The 25914-nt window shown below is 46.0% G+C and overlaps 1 protein-coding gene and 1 long non-coding RNA gene across 5 annotated transcripts in view; one reads left to right on the top strand and one right to left on the bottom strand.

Annotated features, from left to right (window-relative positions):
• The window catches only part of LOC309360446, a 359212-nt gene that overhangs the window by 199880 nt on the left and 133418 nt on the right, over window positions 1-25914 (top strand). The gene's annotated exons all lie outside the window — the stretch shown is intronic.
• PTPN6 (protein tyrosine phosphatase non-receptor type 6) overlaps window positions 1-25914 on the bottom strand; it is a gene marked incomplete at its 3' end in the record, with an annotated part of 39926 nt that overhangs the window by 3722 nt on the left and 10290 nt on the right. For all 4 annotated transcript variants that reach the window (XM_081894267.1, XM_081894265.1, XM_081894264.1 and 1 more), the window contains 11 exons: window positions 24778-24972; window positions 15582-15798; window positions 13760-13876; window positions 11365-11478; window positions 9509-9605; window positions 8161-8231; window positions 7920-8069; window positions 5323-5454; window positions 2743-2897; window positions 1590-1657; window positions 2-153 (listed from right to left, as the gene is read on the bottom strand). In XM_081894267.1, the coding sequence (XP_081750393.1) occupies window positions 2-153; window positions 1590-1657; window positions 2743-2897; window positions 5323-5454; window positions 7920-8069; window positions 8161-8231; window positions 9509-9605; window positions 11365-11478; window positions 13760-13876; window positions 15582-15798; window positions 24778-24972 (1468 nt within the window). The remainder of the gene's footprint in view (window position 1; window positions 154-1589; window positions 1658-2742; window positions 2898-5322; window positions 5455-7919; window positions 8070-8160; window positions 8232-9508; window positions 9606-11364; window positions 11479-13759; window positions 13877-15581; window positions 15799-24777; window positions 24973-25914) is intronic.

Genomic DNA, 25914 nt, shown 5'->3' with positions numbered 1-25914 from the left:
CCTGCATAACATCCAGCTTCTTCTTCGTGGTCTCTATGAACTGGCAGATAGCCATGTAGATGAACTTGTACTGTGCTTCGGTCTGCACCATGCCTGAGCGCTGGGAGCGAACCATCTGAATGGCCTTTGGGATGTCGATATCACAGTCAAACCCTGGAAGGAAGAAAAAGGGGGAGGCGGAATGTGGATAGCTCAGTTGGTTAGAGCGTGGTGCTGCTAGCAAGAAGGTTCCAGGTTCAATCCCCGCTTGGGGCTAGACTAGATGATCCTCAGGACCCCTTCCAACTTTGATTCTATAGTGTAATAAATAAACGGGGGAAGAAGTCCTTCAAGACTTACAGGCCAGTTGTAAGCAAGTGGCACTGAATAAAACAGGGCTTGCTCCCAAGTAAGCAGGCATGGGATTGCTGTCTTTATTTTTCCTTGCACACGGCACTAAGAGCAACATATAAGTTATGAAATATGAAACAACATCACCATTCCATAATAAAATATTCTGTAGCAAGCATAGGAATAATGCAGGCCATGATCCAGCAAAGTACGTTTATGTCCCACTGATTTCATTAGGAGGGATGTGCAGCCCAATCCTATGCATGCTTACTCGGAAGTAGGTCCTGCTGAATTCATTCGTGCTTCCTCCCAGAGCTGGCAGCAGCTTTAGACATGTGCTGAAGTCTCCCACTGAGCTCAATGCTCGTCCATGAATGGTCGAGATACACCTATCGAAGACCTCTAGCTGCTGGAGGTGGGATAATGCTTCCCTGATGTACAAATGTTTCTACAATGTCCTACATTGAAAAATTTTCTGGCAGAAGGTCATAGAGACGGTCGACATGACTGTACGGAACAATCTTAAATTTGCAGAGGAGAATGTCCTTTTGAGTTATATACCCAACAGATGGAATCTAAGAAGGGGACAATATAAATGGACTCCCCACGGCCTTTGTACGGCAAAAAGACTGATGAACTGGAAAAATAAAGATGAGGATCCCTGAAGATATGTACAAACTCGCTACACATGAACAAGTTGTGTACAAACGTGGACTTGCCATGGACAAATTTAACAATATTTGGTTAACTACAATAACAATTTCCCCCGCTTTTTTGTAATGTACTGTATACAATATCTTTTTTGCTGTTGTTCTGTTCTGTTTTCTACGTGGGTACTATTTCTTGTTTCTTCTTTTTCTTTTGAGTCTTATTTTACTCTGTGCACTTGTAATTTTGTATATTTTTTTTTTACTTTTCAATAAAGAATACAAAATAACAACAAGAAGATGCACATCTTTACCCAGGCTCCACCCCCCACCCCCCTGCTCCTGCTGTGCTGCTACAATGTTACTTTCCTATTGATTATTGGTTTTAGCTCATGGTTATAATGTAATTTGTTCTGGGTTTTAATTCCCCCTTGCGTCTCAAGAGGGCAAACAGGGGATGGGAAGTCCTGTGCCATTTATGGGACAGGCTTTGGCTCTTCTCGTTTTCCCATTTACGTGACCAGGAAGGCAAGGGGCTTAACCCTGGCCAGCGGCAAAGAGGGACCAAGGAATTGAATAGCCACCAGGATGGAAAACAAGAAGTGACCTAACCTTTGATGGAGATCAAATCCACAATCATATCAATGACTATGATGGTCCCGGTGCGACCAATCCCAGCACTGTAGGGAGAGATGGAGATTAGGGAGACATGCGGCAGTATGTTCTACATGCAGAAAAGAGACAAGGCTTCGCTTGCTAGAACCTACCAAGCCGCAGTTAGTCCAAGACTGTAGTTAGAGCAGCAGTCTCTGGACATCTGCATTTCCCTTCCCAGGTTGCCTTTGTGCCCCCAACATCCAGTATAAAGGTAAAGGGACCCCTGACCATTAGGTCCAGTCGTGGCCAACTCTGGGGTTGCGGCGCTCATCTCTCTTTAATGGCCGAGGGAGCCGGCGTACAGCTTCCGGGTCATGTGGCCAGCATGACTAAGCCGCTTCTGGCCAACCAGAGCAGCGCATGGAAACGCCGTTTACCTTCCCGCCAGAGCGGTACCTATTGATCTACTTGCACTTTGACGTGCTTTCAAACTGCTAGGTTGGCAGGAGCAGGGACCGAACAATGGGCGCTCACCCCGTCGCAGGGATTCGGACCGCTGATCTTCTGATTGGCAAGTCTTAGGCTCTGTGGTTTAACCCACAGCGCCACCAGCGTCCCCGTTCATTAATATACCAACACTTTATTTTGTTTCATTGGTAACACAACAGGAAAAGTGACTGTTACTCATACTTAATCTAAGCACAACCACAAAGGCTCCTGATTAGCCTACGCGATGTTGAACGTTATCTGTTAATTTTCTTCTATCCTGTTTCATATTTGCTCTTGTTTAAACCAAGTTCATGAACCAAGAACTTATACATTGACCACTAATAATGAACCAAATGTTGCAGATATCACTGTGAATTTATTACACTATTTTTGTCTTATACAAATGGCATGAGAGGACTTGGTCTGTTTATTTGTATTATTTATTATTCCTATTATAAAGCCCAATAAAAAGTTAGCCCAAATAAAAAATAAAATAGCAGTGATCAGCACTTCTTGTGGAATGTACCTATTAAGACTTATGAGCGGATGCCAGAGTTTATCGCTGATTTATATACCGGCACTGTGATATTTTCCCAGTTTATTTTACTGATCGTTAGAGAATAGATTCCTGTTTGCTGCACATCCAGCAGTGAATTAACAATGCTGCCAACTCACTCACCTGCAATGAACTATTATGGGTCCAGCTCCAGGGATGCTCTCCTGCTTCTGGTTGACTTGGTCAAGGAAGCCCAGAACTCCTCCAGGCTCACTGGGCACTCCATGGTCAGGCCAGCTCAGGTACTGGTAATGCCAGATGTCTCGCACAGCCTCGCTCTGGCAGGGGGCAACAACATCACACCCTCATGTGGGTTCATGCCTGCAACTCCTTTGTCTATCCCTCAACCCACCGTCTTGCGCTCTCCCATCACACTTACAGTCAGAGAAAGCAACCCAAGGATCTCCTAACTCTCAGCCCTGATGGTTGGAGGAATGAGATGGCCCAGCTCCTCTCTGTATGTCTCCCAGAGGCTTTGATGACTGTCTCCAGAGAGGGGAGGCAGACAAATCTGACCCCCGAGGGACAGTCCGCAAGCAAGTTCTTCTGCACAAGCCCCATAACACAGCCCAACAGGACAATGACAATAATCCACCAACAGCATACAAATCAATATGGCTAACCTGATCCAAAACACCCACCCACCTCACTCACACACGAAAACAAAGATCACCACAGCCAATCACAAGCAAACAATCACACCCTGGGCCAACCCCAACCTCTCTCACCACCAAAGGAACACAAGTGAACAACACAGGCAACGCTGACACCAAACTCTACATACATTAAACATAATAGAAACACCGCCACCCGACCCCACCCCCATCCATCTTCCCTCTCTCCACCCCCTTTCTTTTTTCTTTCTTTTTTCTTCTCCCCCTAATGCCTCAACAAATGAAACAGATTTGTAAAAACGCTACGTGGAAGAAGAAGAAAAAAAATATGAGGCACTACACTTCTGTAAAACAAGAAAATCCTTAATAATTTTTTTTTTAAAAAAAAGAGGCTTTTATTTCAAGAGGAGAACTTTAGACTGGATGCAACCCATCTCTTATGCCACCCCCCAACTGAAGTCCATCTGAAGAGCCTGGTGAGGCCAAGCAGATTCCTGCTGTCTCCACATATTGGCTATTAGAGGAGCTTCATGTGTTAAGATGCATTTTGTCTGTCTGCTGTACAGTGGTACCTCAGGTTACATACGCTTCAGGTTACATACGCTTCAAGTTACAGACTCCGCTAACCCAGAAATAGTGCTTCAGGTTAAGAACTTTGCTTCAGGATGAGAACAGAAATCAGGCTCCGGCGGCACGGCAGCAGCAGGAGGCCCCATTAGCTAAAGTGGTGCTTCAGGTTAAGAGCAGTTTCAGGTTAAGAACAGACCTCCGGAACGAATTAAGTACTTAACTCGAGGTACCACTGTAATTGTCCCAGAGCCGATTAGTAACAGCGTCAGTGTTGCACAGGCCTTGAGGTCCCAGATTCACGAAGAAGTTCGGGCGAAAATGGTAAGAATGGAAATCTGAACCTCTGGAGTCGCTTGGAGGAAAGCGAATGAAGCTGCCCACAGAGGCATTGTGGGATGGGGTGGGGGAAGAAAGAGGAAACGCAGAACCAGCAGCAAACATTTCAGGGGACTAGCAATTGTTTTCGTAGAATATATATGATTCATGTGCTCCTTTATTACAGAGGATGCAGCTGGAATCACAGCCAAACTGCAGCACCCCAGTGTTTTTGTTTCGTTTTGTTTGTTTTTTAAAACTTAATTATTAATTTTTCACAAAGAACAAATAACTTTGCAAATTTTAATATACTTTACAAATTTTATATACTTTTAAAATATTAAAAGTATGAGTGGATTGTGTGCCAGAGATGGAGATGGAGTAGCAAACATCCAGGTGTTGGGCAAAATGCTGGGATATTTTTTCCCGCAGGTCCTTATTTTCAGCAATATTTGTAGCGATCAGGGCCATCTTTACCCAGGTATGCAAGGGGTGCGTGGCACCCAGGTGCCGAATTCTGGAGGGAGCCAAATGTATACCTACTGTATACCAGTCCCTCTCAGTCGGCAGCAGTGAAAAGTAATGGAGCAAAAGTCTCCTCCGCCCCCCCTCCTCCATCGCTCTGATAAAAAGGTAAAGGTAAAGGTACGCCTGCCCGTACGGGCCAGTCGTGTCCGACTCTAGGGTTGTGCGCTCATCTCACTTAAGAGGCCGGGAGCCAGCGCTGTCCGGAGACACTTCCGGGTCACATGGCCAGTGTGACGAAGCTGCTCTGGCAGGCCAGCACCAGCGCACACACGGAAACACCGTTTACGTTCCCGCTATAAAGCGGTCCCTATTTATCTACTTGCACTTAAGGGTGCTTTCGAACTGCTAGGTGGGCAAGAGCTGGGACCGAAAGATGGGAGCTCACCTCGCCGTGGGGATTTGAACCGCTGACCATATGATCGGCAAGTCCTAGGCACTGAGGTTTTACCCACAGCGCCACCCGCGTCCCTATCACTCTGATATTCCCCCCCAAAAAAGGTCAACAATTTTGGCTTCCCCCCTCCCAAAAAAGCTCAATGGAAGTTAATTTGGGGGCACCTAAACTAAATTTGGGGGCGCTGGACGGATCTTTGTACCCCGGCGGCACATATGCTAAAGACAGCCCTGGTAGCAATAATAGTAGTCACTGAATGTTCTCCAGCCTTGGTGTACTCACATTGTGGACTGATGAAAGGCAGAGCTGTCGGAGTTTATATTCTAAGGCATCATGTTCTCCGATGTTTTCCACAATATACGGCCCATACTCTTTGCTGCTGCCCACCTCTGGCCAGTAAGGGACACATTTGTTCTGTTAGGAAACAGAAAGCAGGTTTTGATGGGTGACAGTGGGAACAACTGGAATCTTTGGCAGGCCTTGAATGACTCCTGCAAGGTGACATAACTTATGGATATATTGGATAAGTAATTAATATTACTTATTAATATAGAAGTTAATATAGAATTGTAAAGAACCCACGTTTGGGTGGAGGGAAGTCTTAATACTTTACTATATAATTTTATTTCATTTTCAGCATTTAAGCATTTTTTTCTTCTCCTTTTGTACATCTCTGATGGGAAATGATAATTGTGATGTGTACTAAAAAAAATCAATAAAGATTAAATGCCTCCGCCCAAAAAAGAAAGAAAGTGGGGAGAAGATCACAGCTTGTCCTCTTCATCCAGCAGCGTAGCGTGGGTTGTCAGCACCCGGGGCAAGGCAAGTAATTTGCGCCCCCTAACCCGGGGCAAGGCAAGTAATTTGCGCCCCTAACCCGGGGCAAGGCAAGTAATTTGCGCCCCTAACCCCTAACCTGCCGCCGCTGCCAGCTTCTTCTTGCTGCTACCTGGTCTGGTCTGGTGTGGTTCTCTCCCACGCTCAGCGCTGCGCTGGGTGGCCGCTGCACTGTCCCTCCCCCAGATACTCCCTCGCTCTCTCTCCGCACCGCACGCCTGGCACCCACCCCCTCCACAGTGGGCGGCGACCCGGCGGCTCGGATCGGATTCGCACAGCCAGCACTGCAGTGAGAGAGAGAGAGAGAGTGAGCCAGGTAGGGGCAGAGAGCTGCGAGTGCGAGCGTGCCCCCCCAGATGTTGCACGCAGTGCGGCCGGCCCCCCCTGCACCCCCCACGCTACGCCACTGTCTTCATCTCAAGCAAAACTTGGAAGGAAATCTACCACAATAACCACCTGAGGAAGGTGAGAGTTCAATAACACCTTACATGCAAACAGCACATGGGTAATTAAAAAACGATTTGACTACTCCTTCACCAGAGGGATTTGGAGAAGCAGCAGGGAGACAGGAAGGATGTCCTTAAATCAGGGATAGTCAATGTGGTCCCATCCAAATATTGCTGACTATAACTTCTGTCACCTCAGGCTATTGGCCATCCTGGCTGGGGCTGATGGGGATTTTATGTAATTAATTAATTAATATCCTGCCCCTTACCCCAAAGGAGCATTCTAAAAACATCCTAAAAACCAGTGACCTCAGGGTTGCCAGAAACAGTGAACTTTTAGGCATCCAAAGTCTGGGTGTTTATTTATTTATTTAACCCCCCCCCCCCGGAAGTCAATATTGAGGGAGACAAGCACACCGCACCAGGAACGGCATTTCGCAAATAAGGGACCACCATCAAAAAGGCCTACATCATCTGACCACTGCATCATTCTCTTGGCTCTTGGTTTGTATCTTTCCACAGTCCTGATTCCCCCCCCCCCCACTGAAAAGCCCCCTGCCCCCCCAACATCCACTTTCCCACCTTGTGCATGTGAATTATTATTATTATTATTATTATTATTATTATTATTAATAATACTCCACCCTCCCCGGCCAGAGCCGGGCTCAGGGCGGCTAACTCCAGTAAAATTACAGTAAAAACATAATAGGAAAGAAAAAACCAATTTAAAATACAGGTTAAAATGCATTTTAAAATGCAGCCTCATTTTAAAAGTAGCCCATAGATCAAACCATAAGGGGAGGGAAACATAAGGGTCAGACTGAGTCCAAGCCAAAGGCCAGGCAGAACAGCTCTGTCTTGCAGGCCCTGCAGAAAGATGTCAAGTCTCACAGGGCCCTAGTCTCTTGTGACAGAGCATTCCACCAAGTTGGGGCCAGTACTGAAAAGGCCCTGGCCCTCGTTGGGATCAATGTAACCACCTTGCAACTTGGGACCTCCAAAATGTTGTCATTTGTGGATCTTAAGGTCCTCTGCAGGGCATACCAGGAGAGGCGGTCCCGTAGGTACGAGGGTCCTAGGGCTTTAAAGATCAAAACCAGCACCTTAAACCTGACCCTGTACTCCATTGGGAGCCAGTGCAGTTGGTAAAGCACTGGATGAATGTGATCCCATGGCAAGGACCCTGTAAGGAACCTCGCCGTGGCATTCTGCACCCGCTGGAGTTTCTGGGTCAGCTTCAAGGGCAGCCCCGTGTAGAGCGAGTTATGATAATCAAGCCTGGAGGTGACCGTCGCATGGATCACTGTGGTCAGATCAGGGCGAGAAACCCCACAGGTCAGCAACGTGGTAGGAAGGGAAGGGTTAACATGAAAAGGTGAAGCGGTTCTCTGCTGGAACTGAGCTTTGCGGCAAAGAAATTGGCTGTTGTGCATCATTTGTGTGGAATGTTTGGCAGCACCTTCAGCCCTAGAAATCTTCCAAGGGAGTTTCTCACAATTCTGGAGGAGATGAAGACCAAGCAAGAAAGATGTAATGTATGCTGAGAAGGTGGAGGAATGGATGGAGAGGAATGCCCCCCCCCTTGCCCCTTCTTACCCTTCCTTTCTCCACTTCTCGAGTGGTCATCACAATGATCCGTGAGTTTTCTTGCCACACCATCTGCCAGAAATCGTTGGTGGTGGCATCCAGGCAACCTTGGCTGGCAATGTACGTTTTGCTGCATTCCTCGGGGCTGAATAGCTTGTTCTGCAAGTGAGCAAGCAGGTAAAATATAAAGGGCCTGGAGCGAAAATCCACCACCACCCTTCTTTCTGGAAGACATGACTCAGCTCCTCACCTTGATGTAGTTGGCATTTATATAATCCGACCCAGGTTCTCTGTCTTGGAGGATGACTCGAGAGTGGTCAACTAAAAGAGGAGGCAGCACAGTTAGTATGTCTCTTAAGGAATGCCCTATCCAACAGGGGCTTTTGCAATCCACTCTCTTCAGGGCTCAAGATGCAAACAGAGGTTGCAGCATGTGCTTTGTGACCGGGGCTGGATTTAGGTTTGATGAGGCCCTAAGTTACTGAAGGTAATGGTAAAGGTAAAGGTAAGGTAATCCCCGCGATGGGGTGAGCTCCCATTGCTCGGTCCCTGCTCCTGCCAACCTAGCAATTCAAAAGCACGTCAAAGTGCAAGTAGATAAATAGGTACCGCTCCAGCAGGAAGGTAAACGGCATTTCCGTACACTGCTCTGGTTTGCCAGAAGCGGCTTAGTCATGCTGGCCACATGACCCGGAAGCTGTACGCCGGCTCCCTCGGCCAATAAAGCGAGATGAGCGCCGCAACCCCAGAGTCGGCCACGACTGGACCTAATGGTCAGGGGTCCCTTTACCTTTAACTTAAGTTACTGAAGGTAATGGGGCCCTTTATATGTCCAGCTGTCCTTGTCAACAACAAATTGTCGCTGTTTCTTGTGTTGAATATATGCTCTTCCCTCCCCCTCCCCTTTTATGAAGATCACCCGCTCTGAGACCCCACAGCTAATTCTCCCCTGGCCTCCTCGTTGGCCCAAGTAGGACTAATTCAGCCAGCTAGCCCTGGTGACTATCTAATGCTTAGTAGATGGACTTCCCCCAAATTGATTTCTGAACTTCGAATTTTATTGTTATTCATGTTTTTATACTGTATTTTATGCTGCTTTTACAATTAAGTGCTTTAAATTTGTTGTTAGCCACCCTGAGCCCGGTTTTCTGAACCGGGAAGGGCGGGGTATAAATAAATAAAATATTATTATTATATGGTAATTTATGGACCTACACAACACAAAACACTGTTGCTGTATGTAGGCTTTCTTTTATTTGTTTCTTATCTTATATTCTGGAAATGTACATCCAGTTTTTCCCCCTTTAAATATTTTGGAGCCCCCTAAGAGAGTGAGTCCTAAGCTATAGCTTGTTTGGCTTATACGTAAATCCGACACTACCTGTGACCAGTGCTATTTTTCTAGAAAAAGAGGTGCCAGAACTCACCATGAACACCTCCCTCATTCTCCTAGAATGGCAATGGAGCCCACCTGAGAGGTGCCGGAACTGAGTTCTGGCTGGAAAAAAGCACTGCCTCAGACTCCTCTGCCACCTGACTCTGTGGCCTGTGTAGGCCCAGCTTCTGGGTCAAGATGATAGGTGGAACTCCAGACTCACATGGCAAAATGTTCTTATAGCGGTTCTTGCCCTTGTTTTCTGGTCTTTGGCCCTCATGCCGTTCATACAAGTTCTTAGTCTCTTGTTTCTGCAGGCTCTGAAAGGGGAAGAGGCATGGAGGAGTGTTTAATAAGGGCAAGCATGGCTTACAGCTGGAGGAGAGAAAGAGATCTAAAAACTGGGATTCATGGGTTCAGCTTGTCCATGGGGTTGCTGAGAGATGCTGTTAGCGCTTGCCTGTGGATTGGAGGCAGGAGGCACAGGAACAAGAAGTGACCACCAGGAAGCATCTCTCAAGCATGAGGAAGCATCCATGTTTACCCCCACCTCCACCTCTCTCTCTTGCATCAAAATTTAAATAATAAGTGTCTTGGGGCAGGTGTTTTTGCTTCTGATGTGCCATACACATCGGTGACACTGAGATAATCTCCAGCACTGTCGTTGGTTGTCTCCCAAGTTGACAAGGCTCACTTGACATCAACACTAGGGCTGGACAATACAGTGGTGCCTCACAAGACGAAATTAATCCGTTCCACGAGTCTCTTTGTCTTGCGGTTTTTTCGTCTTGCGAAGCACGGCTATTAGCGGCTTAGCGGCTTAGCGGCTATTAACGGTTTAGCAGCTTAGCGGCTTTAAGAAAAAGGAAACAAACTTGCAAGAACTCGCAAGACGTTTCCTCTTGCGAAGCAAGCCCATAGGGAAAATCGTCTTGCAAAGCGACGCAAAAACCGAAAAACCCTTTCGTCTTGCGCGTTTTTCGTTTTGCGAGGCATTCGTCTTGCGGGGCACCACTGTACAGTGGCACCTTGTTTTGAGTCCGGGATCCATTCCGGAGCCCCAGACGCTAGACGAAAAGGATGCACAACAAAGCGCCGCTCTACGCACATGCGTGGAGAGGTTTGTGCTTCTGCGCATGCGCAAAGCGCAATTTAGCGCTTCTGCACATGCATGAGCGGCAAACCTGGAAGTAACCCATTCCAATACTTCCGGGTTTACCGCAAACGTTCGACAAAATGAACACTCAACGAGGCGGACTCAAAATGAGGTACCACTGTATATCAATATATCGTCCCAAACCAGTTTGAAGTCCATACTGTGATATTGGTTACATAGTTTTTGACCTGGTAATATATCACGAATCATGATGTGTGCTAGGGCTGGGCGATATATCATCCAAAACCAATTTCAAGTCTATATCATGAAATTTAATTTTTTTATATATAATTTTTGACCTGACAATGTATTGCAACTCATTGTGTATGTGTGTGTGTGTGCGTGCTATGCAAAAATCACAATATGGGGGAAACTGTGAATCCAGCCAGTGTCTATACATAGCTCTATCCTTATTTCAGACATTGTGATAAATCAGTATATTGTAATGTTTAACTCGTGATATATCACAAAGTTGAAAACCATATATTGCCCAGCCCTAATCAACACAAAATAGACTTTAGTGTCATTGGCCTAGTCCTATGCAATACTCAGCAAGTGTCTTCTGCTTTATCCTTTAAACTCCTGCCAAAAACTTTTCTATTCCACTTTTGCAGGCAATTGAGAATACATCTCTCCATCACAGTTAGTTGCTGCCCTCCGATTTTAATTCTTTTCTATGTTTTTATTATATAGATCTATTATTGTAAACTGCTCTAACTTTTCTTAGGATATGTCAGGATGCAAATGACTTTATAAATGAATGCATTCTAAAAATGCTGGCAGTCAAAACAATAAGGTCTGAATGCGTCAGTACACCACCCCCAGTTGAGGTGGAGATAAGCCAAGAACCAGGGCAGGAGTAGGGAGTTCCAGACTCCATAACGCATCCCGAGGAAGAGGAAGCCCCACAGTTCACCACTCACATCGAACTCCTCCCAGAAACCTCCTTTGGCAGCCTCTTCCTCTTGGCTTCTCTTCTCAAGCATCTGCACCCTGTCCTCAATGTCGGCTGCATTCACCCGGGTGGCGTTGAAAGGCTAGCGGGAGAGAAGGAAGGAAGGAAGGAAAGAAGAGGAAATGTGCAGCCAATCAGAAGTCGCGCTTTGGTTTCCGAACGTTTTGGAAGCCGAAAGGACTTCCGGAACGGATTCCGTTCGACTTCCAAGGTATGACTGTATTTTAAAATGAATATTTTAATTCATCCGTAAGAGAAAAACTGAAGGAAAAAGCACATAAAAGAATAAAGGGTCATAGACTATTTCTAATCAATTCTTACACTGTATCTTATAATGTGTTGCAATTTGTTAAACTATCTTATCACAGTTACTGTAGCATTTTATGCCATTGCCACAGTGACATAAAAAATGTTAAACCCCTCTCCAAAAATAAATAAGCATTCATGACTTATTTTGAAACTTCTTGGTCATTAACCCCGAAATTCATATAAACAGTGTTTCTCCCCATTAAGGCTATGTCCCATATATCTTCACTCTTAATTGCTGAAATACTCATGCCCCCTCCCTTTTTTTGTTAAAATGACTGTGGTTGCTACATCATTTGTTCACCAGTTTTGGAGTTTACTCCAGAGGTATTCTGTAATGTGTGACCATAATTCATGAAATTATTGACCATAATTTCTTATACAGGGACAAGTCCACCAGACATACGAGTAGGTTCTTTTATTAACGGTACCCAGAACCTATGTCAGTTAATTGTTAAATCCTACACAGCACCAGATGTTGTAAAGATGTCGCTACCATCTGAAAATTAGCCTCTTAAAGTTAATCAGAGACCAGTCTTTCTACTTTCCAGATCTACAGTTAAAACTGATATTCTACTTCTGCTACTTCCTTATTCTGTTTCTCCATACAGCTACAGTCTTTCTGATCTAATACCATCGACACTTCCTATATATTAGATAATTTTCCTCTTGCCGCTGGCTTTAACAAAATCTGTGTTTAAGATAACTCCAGTTTGCCAATTTGATTGTGCTGCATTATCCTTCTTACAAAATAACAATAATACTTGGAAGCTGTGGAAATGTGGCAGCTTTTTTCCCTTCCTCATCCGCAGGAATAACTTCATAGTTTTTTTAAAAATACATTAGAAATTTTCCACAAATCTGTCCATCTCACTGAATGAAATTTAAGCCATTCACTTGTATTTCCCCAAACTGCTTCGCAATCACAATCCCTTGCAAAAAAAAATTCCAGCTAAAGGAAAAAGGTTTAGGCCCAAACCATAGATGTTCCAATTTTTTGAAAAGCCACATAACCGAGATGACTTAAAAACAAAGAAAAAACATGCATCATATTACTTTCCATAGATCACATCACATAACAACATGGGATAGAAAAAGTTTGTTTTTAATTTGAGGATGCTGGGTTTTGTCCCCAACAAATAACATTGTCTAAATTCTTTCTCATTAATTGTGTGTTCCCCCAGTTCATAGCTGTCAACGTTTCCCTTTTTTTAAGGGAAATTCCCTTATTCTGAATAGGATTTGTTATGTATTGATTGAATTGGATCCAAAATGCAGCAGTCTGATTGGTCCTAGAACAATGCAGCTGTATGATTGGTCCGCAGGAGCCACCCAATCCAGCTCCAGGTGGAAGTGAATCTGCAACCTGATTGGCCTACAGGAGAATCCCAGAAATAGCCAATCACATGCGGCCCATTGTGTAAATAATGTATATAAAACAGATATTTTGGGGGAACTTCCATTCCTCAGGGACGTGGGTGGCGCTGTGGGTTAAGGCCTCAGCGCCTAGGGCTTGCCGATCGAAAGGTCGGCGGTTCGAATCCCTGCGGCGGGGTGCGCTCCCGCTGCTCGGTCCCAGCGCCTGCCAACCTAGCAGTTCGAAAGCACCTCCGGGTGCAAGTAGATAAATAGGGACCGCTTTCTAGCGGGAAGGTAAACGGCGTTTCCGTGTGCAGCTCTGGCTCGCCAGAGCAGCGATGTCACGCTGGCCACGTGACCCGGAAGTGTCTTCGGACAGCGCTGGCCCCTGGCCTCTTGAGTGAGATGGGCGCACAACCCCAGAGTCTGGCAAGACTGGCCCGTACGGGCAGGGGTACCTTTACCTTTACCTTTACCTTTTCCATTCCTCACTACTATGAGCTGAATAAAGAGCATGAAATCCACACTCGACTCCGTGTATATTTCAGGATTCCTCGCAAGAAAAGGGAAAAGTTGACAGCTAGGCTCCAGTTGTTTTAGAGAAGCATCTAACAAACGTTAGAAATAAGAGAGGAGATCAAATGGAATGCGTAAAGCAGACATGGTCTACACTTCTCTGTGTATCTCTAAATCAGTACCTGTCTCAAATACAGATAGGATCCAGAGGCCTCTTCAATTCCCGTTTTCTTAAAGTGCTCCACCAGGTCAGCCAAGCTGCCAAACCTCTCTGTGCCCCCAATTGTGTACTTTCCCTTCTGGAGGGAAATAAAAAAATATATTATTAGTCATGTCCCTTATATATGTAACACGCTTCTCCCGTGCATAATTTTTTGCTGATCAGTTGTCTTTCCAGTGCTCTGGGAGGTTATGACCAGAACCAGTCGCAAGTAACAACCCTCACATTTAGCATGCATACACCAATTAACACGAGACACAATCGACCAAGGCTTTCTGCTGTTGAAATGAATTGGGAGATCTCAAAATAGCACTACAGGCAACTCTCATTTTGCATGTGTTTGATGCGCACCCGAATGAGCATGCACACGCCATGCTTTGCACTGGAAGAGGAAAGGACTGGGGCGGAATGGGGTGAGGCAGGATTACGTGTGCTTCACCATAGCTGTCAACGTTTCCCTTTTTAAAGGGAAATTCCCTTATTCCGAATAGGATTCCCTGCAAGAAAAGGGAAAAGTTGACAGCTATGGTGCTTCACCAACACGCACAATGACCCAGAATGTCATCCCTCCATAAATGGATGTGTGTGCACCCGTATTGTTTTCTTACGCAACTCCTATTTGTTTCAACAGGGCTTCCTCAGAAGAACTTCATGGTGGATGGTGCCCCATTCATCTAACGCCCATCCTATTTCCCCTCACAGCTTGGTTGTTTAACCAGCTGCAGCAACAGGCACTTAAGGGCAGTGAGAAGATCTAATGCAGTGTGATGGCTTTGCCGGCCTTAGATCGGAAAGAGAAGGTTCAAATCCCTACCCAGCCACAAAGCTTACTGCTTGTTCTTGAGCTAGTGATTTCATCTCAACTTACTGCACAGAGTTGCTGAGGAGAGAAGTGCAGAATTCGGCAGCCAGGTTGCTCACCCGGGCAAGACGGTTTGAGCATATTATGCCGATCCTGGTCCAACTGCACTGGCTAACAGTTAGTTTCCGGGCCCAATGCAAAGTGCTGCTTTTGACCTATAAAGCCTTAAATGGCTTAGGACTGCAATACCCCAAGGACCGCCTCTTCCCATATGAACCTGCCCGGACCCTGAGATCATCTTATGAGGCCCTTCTTCATGTGCCTCCTCCTCGAGAGGTCCGGAGTGTGGCAACACAAGAACGGGGCCTTCTCTGCAGTGGCTCCCCATTTGTGGAATGCTCTCCTCGGGGAGGTTCCCCTGGTGCCTTCATTATACACCTTTAGGTGCCAGGTGAAAATGTTCCTTTTTAACCAGGCCTTTGGTTGATCCATGTTTTATTTTTTATTTTTTCTGGAGGGGTTTATTGGGTTGCTGTTTTTATTTTTATTAGGTATTTTGTGATTTTATATCTTGATTTTATTCTGCGAACTGCCTTGAGACCCCCTGGTCTACAAAGGCCTTGGGAGGGGGGATTATTGGTTTTGTTCTGTTCTTATTTTTATTATGTATTCCGTGTGTTTTATTGTATTTTTATATTGTGGGACGCGCTAAGAGCCCCCGGATGAAGGGTGGTATACAAATTGAATATATAATAAGCGGGGGAGGGGGGAGTCCTCACATAAATTCCAAGATGGGAGGCATACAAATGTGATGAATAAAATAGTAATTAAAATTAATTAATAAATTCGGCTCACTGGATTCCTAGTTGTCTCTTAATTTTGAGAACATGACAAAGAGAAACATGCCATCTAGGTGTGCTCATGGGAAAGAGGTTGTTTTCTGTCTCCCCGCCCCTCGGCCACCTCTCCACAAGTTTCTCACCTCACACATAACCTTGACATGCGTAACTTTAAGTCGTTCTTTGGGGGTGCTAGCGGCTCCAGGGGCATCACCCCCAGATTTAGGCTGGTCGGTGAGGACAGACAGCACAAAGTCACCCGGCTTGCTGAGGCTCTCACGAACCAAGAAAGTCCATGGTGCAGCCTTAGTTTGGAGTAAGGTCTCGGCAGCTGGGCCAGAAAGATGACCATGGTACCACCTGGGGAGAAGGAGGGATGAAAAACAGAATCAGGCCACAGAAAAAGAGGGTAAGCATGGCTGAAGCATCGCTGGGGTAACAGAAGCAGCATACGACAAAGCAGGATGAAGATGATGATGATGATTTATACCCCGCCCATCTGGCTGGGTTTCCCCAGCCACTCTGGGCGGCTCCCAATAGAATATCAAAAACACATTAAAACATCAAACATTAAAAACTTCCCTAAACAGGGCTGCCTTCAGATGTCTTCTAAAAGTCAGATAGTTGTTTATTTCCTTGACATCTGATGGGAGGGCGTTCCACAGGGCGGGTGCCACCACCGAGAAGGTCCTCTGCCTGGTTCCCTGTAGCTTCACTTCTCACAGTGAGAGAACCACCAGAAGGCCCTTGGAGCTGGACCTCAGTGTCTGGGCTGAATGATGGGGGTGGAGACGCTCCTTCAGGTATACTGATAATAATGATACAATATTTATCTAGCAATGACGGTGTTATCAATGTGTTAATGATAACTAGTATCTACATAGTATTGCACATTATCTCCTGCTTTTTTATATATATAACAAAGTTGGTTAGCAACTCTATTTTAAAGCATTGCTTTCTATCTCCACCCTTGGACTTTGGGTAGCTGGAGTGATGTAGCTGTGCTGGCTGTGTTCTTCAGAATTATCCTGTGGCATGACCACTTGCCATTCCCATATTGGAGAAGCGTAAAATGTATTTCGTAATATACACAGGGAGAGGTAACACTTTGGAGGTAAAAAGGTAAAGGACTGGTTAAGTCCAGTCAAAGGTGACTCTGGGGTTGCGGCGCTCATCTCGCTTTCAGGCCAAGGGAGCCGGCATTTGTCCACAGACAGCTTTCCGGGTCATGTGGCCAGCATGACTAAACTACTTCTGGTGCAACGAAACACCGGAATAGAAACCAGAGTGCACAGAAACGCCGATTACCTTCCCGCCGCAGCAGTATCTATTTATCTACTTGCACTGGTGTGCTTTCAAACTGCTAGGTTGGCAGGAGCTGGGAGCTCACCCTGTCGCAGGGATTCGAAACACCGACCATCTGACCAGCAAGCCCAAGAAGCTCAGTGGTTTAGACCACAGCACCACCCTTTTAACACTTTGGAGCAACCATGACAACTGCTCAGGTCATCTCTGCATCATACAACACAGCCAGGGATTTGACAGGCGCAACAGCCACACCAATCAGAAAATCCCCATAAGCAATATGGGATTCATTGGAGTCCACTAGCCTCTAGAAATGGACTGTTGTAATAGGTCCTTCACCCTTCCCGAAAGGAACAGTTGCTGCAAGCCTAAGCCTCAACAGGAAGTGATCTGATGATGACAAGGGACTCAAAGTAAACCCACTTTCAGATCATCCTCCTTCCCGCTAGAGAAAACCAAACTGACAGTGTGTCCTGCAACATGACTAGAGCCGATGACAAATTGGGACAGCCCCCCATGGCCATGGCAGCCATGAAGTCTACAGCAGCCTTGACACGGAAGTTGAGCTTCTCCCTTAATAAACTCAGGAGTCTCAACACCAAATGAAATATTCCCTGACAGTGTCATGGGCAGGAGAGTGACTGGTACACCAGCAGATTCCCTCAGCTGTTCAAAGTGCCCAACACAAGATATAAACACTCCAGATTGGCACACAAATTAACAGAAAGCCTAGAAACAATTCTGATAATTTTTAGCAACCATTCTTCACAGCCCTCAAGTCTGGGCTCAACCAGTGTTGAATCAAGCATCCAGGAAGGCTTAGCTGGGAGATATTATTCCCCCCACCTCCCAGTATCTCCCCGTCTCAGATCTTGTTAATATCAACCAGCTAGCCTTCTTGTCTGCAATTAAAACACGGCTGAAGGAGATCTTATTATAAATTGTGCTGGCATTTAACAGTATCAGTAGACCAGAGGGCAATCTGGTAAACCAAGCATGGACTATCTGGCTCAGAGAGAGGAAGACCAGAAACAGCTACAGGCATAAAGTGTCTTGGTCTGAAAGCTGCAAAAAATTTTTTAAAAAATTCCCCTGACTATTCCCTCAGGTATACCATTCTGACACTTGTTTTTTTGTGGCCCTCTCAGATTCCCTAATTTGTCCAAAAGTTTTGCTGACCCCCTACTGTGATTCAGTGAAGCCCAAATGTTTGTGAGGACCACTCCCGAAATAAACCTTTTCTCCCCCCCGCAATTAAATCCTCATTTTTATACTTGAACAGGCCCACTTTGAAAGGTGGCCTACAGAGGGTTGACTGTGGATCAATGCGGCCCCCAGCCCGAAAGATTTAGCCATCCCTGCAATGCAGGTGCTCCTACGCTTTGAAATACAGAAACAGCAACAGCTGCCACCTTCCCAAAATAGCATTCCTGATTCACTTCTCCTGAAGCCTCCATTTCAGTTTTAACCAAAAGATATGGCGGTTTCATGACACTCATTAGCCGCATTGGATGGGATTCAGCTAAGTTGTCGCATGCACAGAGCAAGGTCCTCTCACGCAAAAAGACATCCCTCCTCCTCCCCTGTGCGCCCCCAAATCTGCCCTGGGGGATTGGGGGGAAAACCCATAGCATGCTTAAGGGGTGCAGGGATCAGACAGGGGTAGTAAAGTCTTGGTGCTCAAGCCATAGCTGTCAACTTACAGATTTGAAAATAAGGGACCAGCAGCCTCAAAAATAAGGGATCAGCAGCCAAAATAAGGGATTTTAGTCAAGCAGCAGTCAAACGAAGCCTCAGGCGGTGATTCCCACAGTGCAGCAACCCGGCAAAGGGGATGCAGCAAGGAAAACCACCGTCACCTCTCCGCTGGGAAGCGCTGAGCAAAGGCGAGTCCCCAGGCAATGCGGCCAATTTGATTGGTAGAAAGAATACAAACTCCACCCCCCAGTCGTTCTTAGACTTCTTATTGGGTGAGCAATGCAGCCAAGCAACACAGTTGGAGCTTCCCTCCTCCCTGGCCAGCAGGGAGGGAGGGAGAGGAGCTGCTTCCTTTGAAACCCGGGAAATTTAAGGGACATCATCAATAAGGGACAGCAGCGGGACACGGCGCTGGGATAAGGGAATTTCCCGCCAAATAAGGGACGGTTGACAGCTATGGCTCAAGCAGATCTCAATCCTCACACGCATAACCCACGTAGTCCTACACTGAGCTCCACCCATTGTTTAAAACGAAAGGAAAGTTAAGTTCCCAACTGATTTTTCCTTCAGCTAGCTATGCATGTCACAATTGTTTCTGAGCAAACTCCAGGCTCTGATGTTTTCAAGCAGTACTGTACACGTATAATAACCAACGCAGCACGACAGGAAAAACAGCAGGACAAGGCACTGAAAAAGTGTGGGGTGGACATTGCTTGACACAAACAAATAAACTCAGAATAAATGCTCAATAAGCAGGTTGCCTGGAAGTTACCCAAGCCAGGCCAATGGTTTAATTGGTCCAGTTTCATCTAAATTATGGATGCCATACATCCGGATTTTACCGGACATTACCAGGATTTCAAAGGCTGAAGTGATGGCCAGGGAGAATTTCCAGAAGGCGGCGGTTTGTCTCGGATTGAAAAATCACATTTATTTATTTATTTATTTGCATTTTTGTAAAAAAAAAAGAAGAACTACTTTTGGGGTGTCCTGTTTTTTACTTTTTTAAAATGTGGCAAGCCTAGAATTGACTGCCAGCCATTACCTCAGCCATTCAGAGGTCATTCTCAGCCCTGCTAACTGGAGATTCCTGGGGTCGAATCCTGGCTCTGCTACCGAGCTATGGCCAAGAAAGCTTTGAAGGGAGGCATAAGTGAGCCTACTCGGTTGCTGTTATGCTGTTTCAGGGCATCTTCATAGTGGCGTAGCCTGGGGGGGGCTGTGGACCCGGACACAAAATACTGTGCGCAACCCACAGCAAGATCCCTCGCTGAGACCAAAGCACACATAGCATGGGCCTTCAGGGCTGTGCTTCTCCTTGTGGCCAGTGAAGGGATGCCCGCCCCTGGGCAGAACCGCCCCCAGCCAGAGCCCAGACTTTTCCTGGCCTGCGCCAGTCCTTCCCTGGGGTCTCCCTCCTCGCGTGTGTCCAAGGAGGGAGCGCAGAGAGGAGAGCCACCCACTCGCCCAAGACCCCTTGGCACCTGCCCTTGTGCAGTGCGGCTTAGGAGAGGTAGCTGGGGAAGGGCTGCCCTTGGTGTCCCAGCCTGCTCTCCACTGCTCTCCTCCTAGGCCTGCTGCAACTGTGGCTCTGGTTCTGCTGGGACATCGCTAAGCCTGCCAAGGAGCTCCAGTCCAGCCGCTGATCCCACCAGGAGCAAACTAAGCTGAGAGGACAACTGGCGAAGGTCGCCTATTGCCTCCTCCATGACACCCGCAAGGAGGTTAGGCAGCGTGATCCTTGCCTTGCCCCCGGTGCTGGTAATGCATGCTACACCACTGGGCGTCAGTGGGAGGCAGCCCATGAAAAGCCATTCGGCCATGTGCTTGCTAGTAGCACATGCATTATACAGTCTGGACCAGAGACCGCTTTTCTCTACAAAAGTTATTTCACACCCGATGACCCAGATTTGGAACGAAGCTCCATGACGCACGTACTTCTATGACACATGCTTGAAAACGTAGTTGTGCCATAGCAACCCAGTATATATTTTGAGCTGTAAGTGTAAGCATATTAGGCATACCTAAAATCGCAAAATGTGTTGACCCATAAATTCATTTCACAAATTGGTGTGGAACGGGTCTGTAATTAGTGATTGAAATAAACCATTAACAAATCACCTCAGCATTTACATAGCACTTTGGGGCGTTCAAAAACTTCGGGGACATGATCACAATAAGTTTAACAACCACCCTGTAAGGTAGGTCATTATCATCCTAATCACCATCTGGTGAGTGGGCTTCTTGGTGAGTTCATTGCAGAAGTTAGATTTGAACGAGAAGTTGCAGCCACTGCTCTGCAGTGTTCCTATATATAACGTAAAGAACCAATAGAATGTCTGTCCCTGATGAGAGAGCACTGCTTTCCAAGTTCTTTGTATGGAAGTTAGTACTTTCCAGAATCTTCCATAGCACTAGCCTGCTGTTCTCCATCTACTATGGAAACTTGGTTTTCTTTCATTTTTTTTAAAAAATAGCACAACATAGTACACAGTTTTTAAAACAGTTTTGAAAATACGCTAAAAATGCTACACTATCTGATGAAGGCATTATTGACGGCAGAAGCTATATTTAAAACAAAAACAAAAACAGAGGATTGCAAGGGAATAAAAGGGCATGGAAAACCTTCAATCCTTCTGGCCAGTGGAGTTCACAGCGGCAAGACTCTGGTGGTCTTGCCAACCCCCCTGGACCAGAGACAACTTGTATGGGTGAAATGGATGCATGACTTCCAAACAGGGGCCTGGCCAGACTTGCTATTATCCAGTGGAAGACAGGAGTGCCTGGTGTGCTCTGGTCCAGGGGGTCACAAAGAGTCGGACACGACTAAACGACTCAACAACAACAACAACAACAAGATGTCTTCTTGCGTTTGGGGCCAAAATCCTGACATTTTGCTCCTCAGCTGGAAAAACTTACAACGACAATTTGTCGCACTTGTTTTGCATCTCAGTCTCATTTTGCCTGACTGAAAAGCCTGAACGTTTATCTGAACTTTAGCATACCTTTTTGCTAGGACACCGAGCTTCAGTCAATAGAATAATGAACTAATATGTCTGTTGATTAATCGGGGGAGTTAAAGCTACACTTGCTTTTTAAGTCTACTTTAGTTTTGGTACGTTGTTGTGACAGGAAATGAAAAATAGCATATTTAAAGATGGCCGCCCTTTTTAACTTCTAAGAGGGGTGGGGTTTTCCCCTTGTTAAGTTAAACTTTAGGTTTTCTTATATTTCCTTCACTCTCTTAAAAAGGGGCCTGTCCTAATATTCTGGTAATTTTCAAATATAAATGTAATTGATTAATTAATCACTGAAAATACACAAATCAAGCATTCTTTAATCAACCCAGAGAGCCTCAACTTGTTACAAATGTGTTTTGAAATTATAGCATAAAACCCTGACTATACATCTTTTACAGTCCAAGTTGAACAATGATTGTGAGTGAGGCTCTCTAGGCCACGGGGCAGAGTGGTTAACCAATCCTTCTTCATTATTATTATTATTATTATTATTATTATTATTATTATTATTATTATTATTATTTCTGGATGGTTTTCGGGCATAAGGAGCTTGGATTATTTTAGCCGTATGTCAAGGAAGGGTGCCCAGAGCCTCTATCTCTCTGCAAAGGTGAAGAAACAATGCAGGGCATGTGTGTGGTGTGTGGTATATGGGTTGGTTGTCATCGTTAGTTGTGGTGTTGGTGGTTTGTGTGTTTTTAAGGATACTGTTGACCTGACACAAATCAAGTTCTGCAGAGTGTAATTATGGACTCTTTCTGTTTATTCCATTAGGAAAGAAAACAAGATGGCAGCCTGCCACGGATGCTTTAGTAGTATTAAAAAAGGTAAAGGTAAAGGTACCCCTGCCCGTACGGGCCAGTCTTGACAGACTCTGGGGTTGTGCGCCCATCTCACTTAAGAGGCCAGGGGCCAGCGCTGTCCGGAGACACTTCCGGGTCACGTGGCCAGCGTGACATCGCTGCTCTGGCGAGCCAGAGCCGCACACGGAAACGCCGTTTACCTTCCCGCTGGTAAGCGGTCCCTATTTATCTATTTGCACCCGGAGGTGCTTTCGAACTGCTAGGTTGGCAGGCGCTGGGACCGAGCAGCGGGAGCGCACCCCGCAGCAGGGATTCGAACCGCCGACCTTTCGATCGGCAAGTCCTAGGCGCTGAGGCTTTAACCCACAGCGCCACCTGCATCCCTAGTATTAGTAGTAGTTATTTTATTGAATTTATAAACTGCCCTATAACCGGAGGTTGAGATTCCTGCATTGCGGGGGCCTGGACTAGATGACCGTCGGGGTCTCTTCCCACTCTACAATTCTGTGATTCTAAGATAGATGTATGCAGCAAATACACTAGCAAATAAGAGGCATCCGCAGTGACCGCGTATTTGCTTCTGCTAGCTCAACAGGCACATGGATCAGAAAACAAACATGGGCAGATATGAGGCGGGACAGGGAGAAATTATTGCTCTGCAGCCCAGCAGTTAAGCTTTTTGTGTGTCTCGAACCGTTAGAAGGGCCGTGAGATTAGATAAGGCCTGTGCTGTTTGCATCCTACCCTCAAGACCCATGACAATGGGCCAAAAGTATCGTAGGGGGGCCTTGCGCGCCATTTTACGGGGTTCCTCCTCTCTCCTGCGGGTGAGGGGAGCACCCTCTTGCAACAGATCAATAAAGATCAAGCTTACTAGCTGCTTTGCTTCTCAATATTCTCTGGTTGGCCTCTGTTATTCTCTCCTACCAATAGGGAAGCTATGTAAGGACTCTATATGGGCTCTTGGATACCCCATAAGGGAAAAGGGCAATTTTTGTTTACAACAGTGGGACCCTCTATGCTGATGCTAACAAGGACAGCTAGCTCCTATAACCAAGAATAAACAGGCAATCCTGTAATATAGTAACTAATTTAAGCTGAAAGCATTTAAATGTGACACTTGTGGGATATAGTTGGAAAAGAAAAAGCTAAGGAGAAAATCCTACACAAATCCAGAGTGGCGTCCCTAAGACACTTGGGTGGCACCTTGTACGCCTCCTTCCCGCAACTCCTGCAACCAAACTGGTGCCAAATGTATTGCTCTGCTTTCGTTTGGGAGGCAGAGAGGGGAGTATTGCCATTTGGGCAGCCCAGAACCTCCAGACCCACTGCCCAGGCTTGTGCCCCTGAGAGGTCAATTTGGTAGTGCTAACGCAGCAGTTTGACTTCACCCACACCCACACCCCGCACACTCCATTGTCTCTCGCGACAGACAGATGCCAACGATTGCGACCCACCTAGAGCAAAAGCTAGATAGATGTCCTGTTTCTGCTGCCTGACTTGGACTGCGAAAGTTGAGCAGTTGCTCACAGGTCCAAAGGCGCCTGGCTGGCTGGCAAGGTTACACTGGGCTCCAAAGTTTTGCATGCCTGGTTTCAGTTAAAGTCAAATGAATCTGACTGAAAGGCAGGGCATAAAACTCAAGAGGAAAATAAACAAGGTGCTTCTTGGGGAAATTTTGCAGTTCCTTCAGACTTTATTTTAGAAACTTATATATATGAAAAGCTCCCACCTGTGGAGCTGCTATTCTCAAAGCTTTAAAAATGACCCAGACCTGCAGTTTTTGAGTGGGCTCCCTCCTCTTCAGGGAGGAAAGAGTTAAGCTTCACAGCCCTCACTAAGGAGGAAGCCACATGATGGAAAATCTTGGGGTGGGGGTGGAGGGAGAAGAGAGCTGAAAAGCTTTCATAAGTGCCTAGAGGGCAGAACTTTCCAACCGCAAGGGAGGAAGCAGTAGGTTCCCTGACCAACTGCTGAGTTTTGGATGCAAAAAAACCCCACACAAACTGAAGAGAGGACAAAACGTACATATTTCCTGTAAGGTGACACCATTGATGAACCGGGAGCGGGAGCACAAACCTATCCAGCACTCCAACCCCACAATATCAAGCAGAGTGGATTTCCAAAAGCCCATCTGATTTGATAAAAGAAATTCTGTGTGTGTGAGAGAGAGAGAAGCCAAAAAGGGTATTTTGCTTGGTCAGATAAGACTTCTGCTGCGTATTTAATGCATCTCACCTACACCGCAGTTTTCATGCGTGCCAAAAATAGTGTAATCAGAGGAAATCCAGTTTCTAAAAATAAGCTGGGCCGATATTGAAACTTTCACAAGGCGAAAGGCAGATTGTGTGAGATCTACAGATCCGGGGTAGGGTAGATCTCTTAGTACACGAAGGACTAAGAGTTTTTTTTTAAGGGGGAGATATTGAGATGGGGGAAGATAAATAATCCACCCAGGATAGGGCAGAGGTGGTGCTCAGTTACAGACATAAACGGGCCTGCTTTCTCCTTACCTTTCTGTTGTTGGATCAGAGCAGTTCAGAGGATACCTCAGGTCTATGATGGTCCCATCCTTATCTTGCAGGGATCCCTGCTGCTGTGTGTAATATTCAACCAGTTCTGACAAAGTGGCAAACTTCTCTCCTCCATAGAGGTCATAAAAGTCCCCCGTATTCTGGATACGGATGTGGGTCACCTGGTCACCGATCCTGAAAGGAGAGGCAGAAAAGTACCTGGTCATGAAAAGTTGGAGGTGCTAGAAATTGTGGAGGGGAGTGATGGGGGGCAAGATTAAGCTGCTTTCATGGGTTAACTGGGGTGTGTTGTCATCAGAAGGGTTTAAGCTCAGCATGCGTTTTAAATGCCAGCACTCGGCCCCAGACAAGTAAAGTAAGTTCAGCCTTTCATTTAGGCTGCATACACACTTTAAAGCACATTCAAAGCACATCACACAAACAAGGAATCTTGGGAACTGTAGCTTACCCCCCAACGGTGCTACAATTCCCAACACCTGTACAAACAACAATTCCCAACATTCATTGGCTGAGGGGGTTGAAGATACTTTAAAGGTATTGCGTGTACACAGTCTCATAGTGGAGTACAGTGGTACCTCAGGTTAATAACTTACTGGGTAATTTGTTCTGGAGGTCTGTTCTTAACCTGAAACTGTTCTTAACCTGAAGCACCACTTTAGCTAGTGGGGCCTCCTGCTGCTACCACACCGCTGCTGCGCAATTTCTGTTCTCATCCTGAAGCAAATTTCTTAACCCGAGGTACTATTTCTTGGTTGGCGGAGTCTGTAACCTGAAGCATATGTAACCCGAGGTACCACTGTACCAGAGAATAATTTGTGGCAGGGAAACGGAAAAGATGTTATCCAAAAGATATGGCTCCCTTTATGCATATGCACACTTGATGTATCTTCCAGATAATAAACAGTGAGAGCTTTCTTTCCTTCTGAAGCAAACCAGAGAATTTTATGGGACATCAAATAGTTACCAAAGGTGTTTTTATTTGAAACAGCATACAAAGCAAATCTGGGGGTTCTGAGGAATTTCTGTATGAAGATAAAAGACTAGTTCAGGTAAGAAATTTCAGTATGATCATAGAATTGTAGAGTTGGAAGGGACCTTGAGGGTCATCTAGTCTAG

This window comes from Podarcis melisellensis (assembly GCF_964234715.1).
Source record: "Podarcis melisellensis genome assembly, chromosome: 17".
Taxonomy (NCBI): domain Eukaryota; kingdom Metazoa; phylum Chordata; class Lepidosauria; order Squamata; family Lacertidae; genus Podarcis; species Podarcis melisellensis.
Note: the sequence above shows the minus strand (reverse complement) of the source record. Positions and strands in the feature narration are given on the sequence as shown.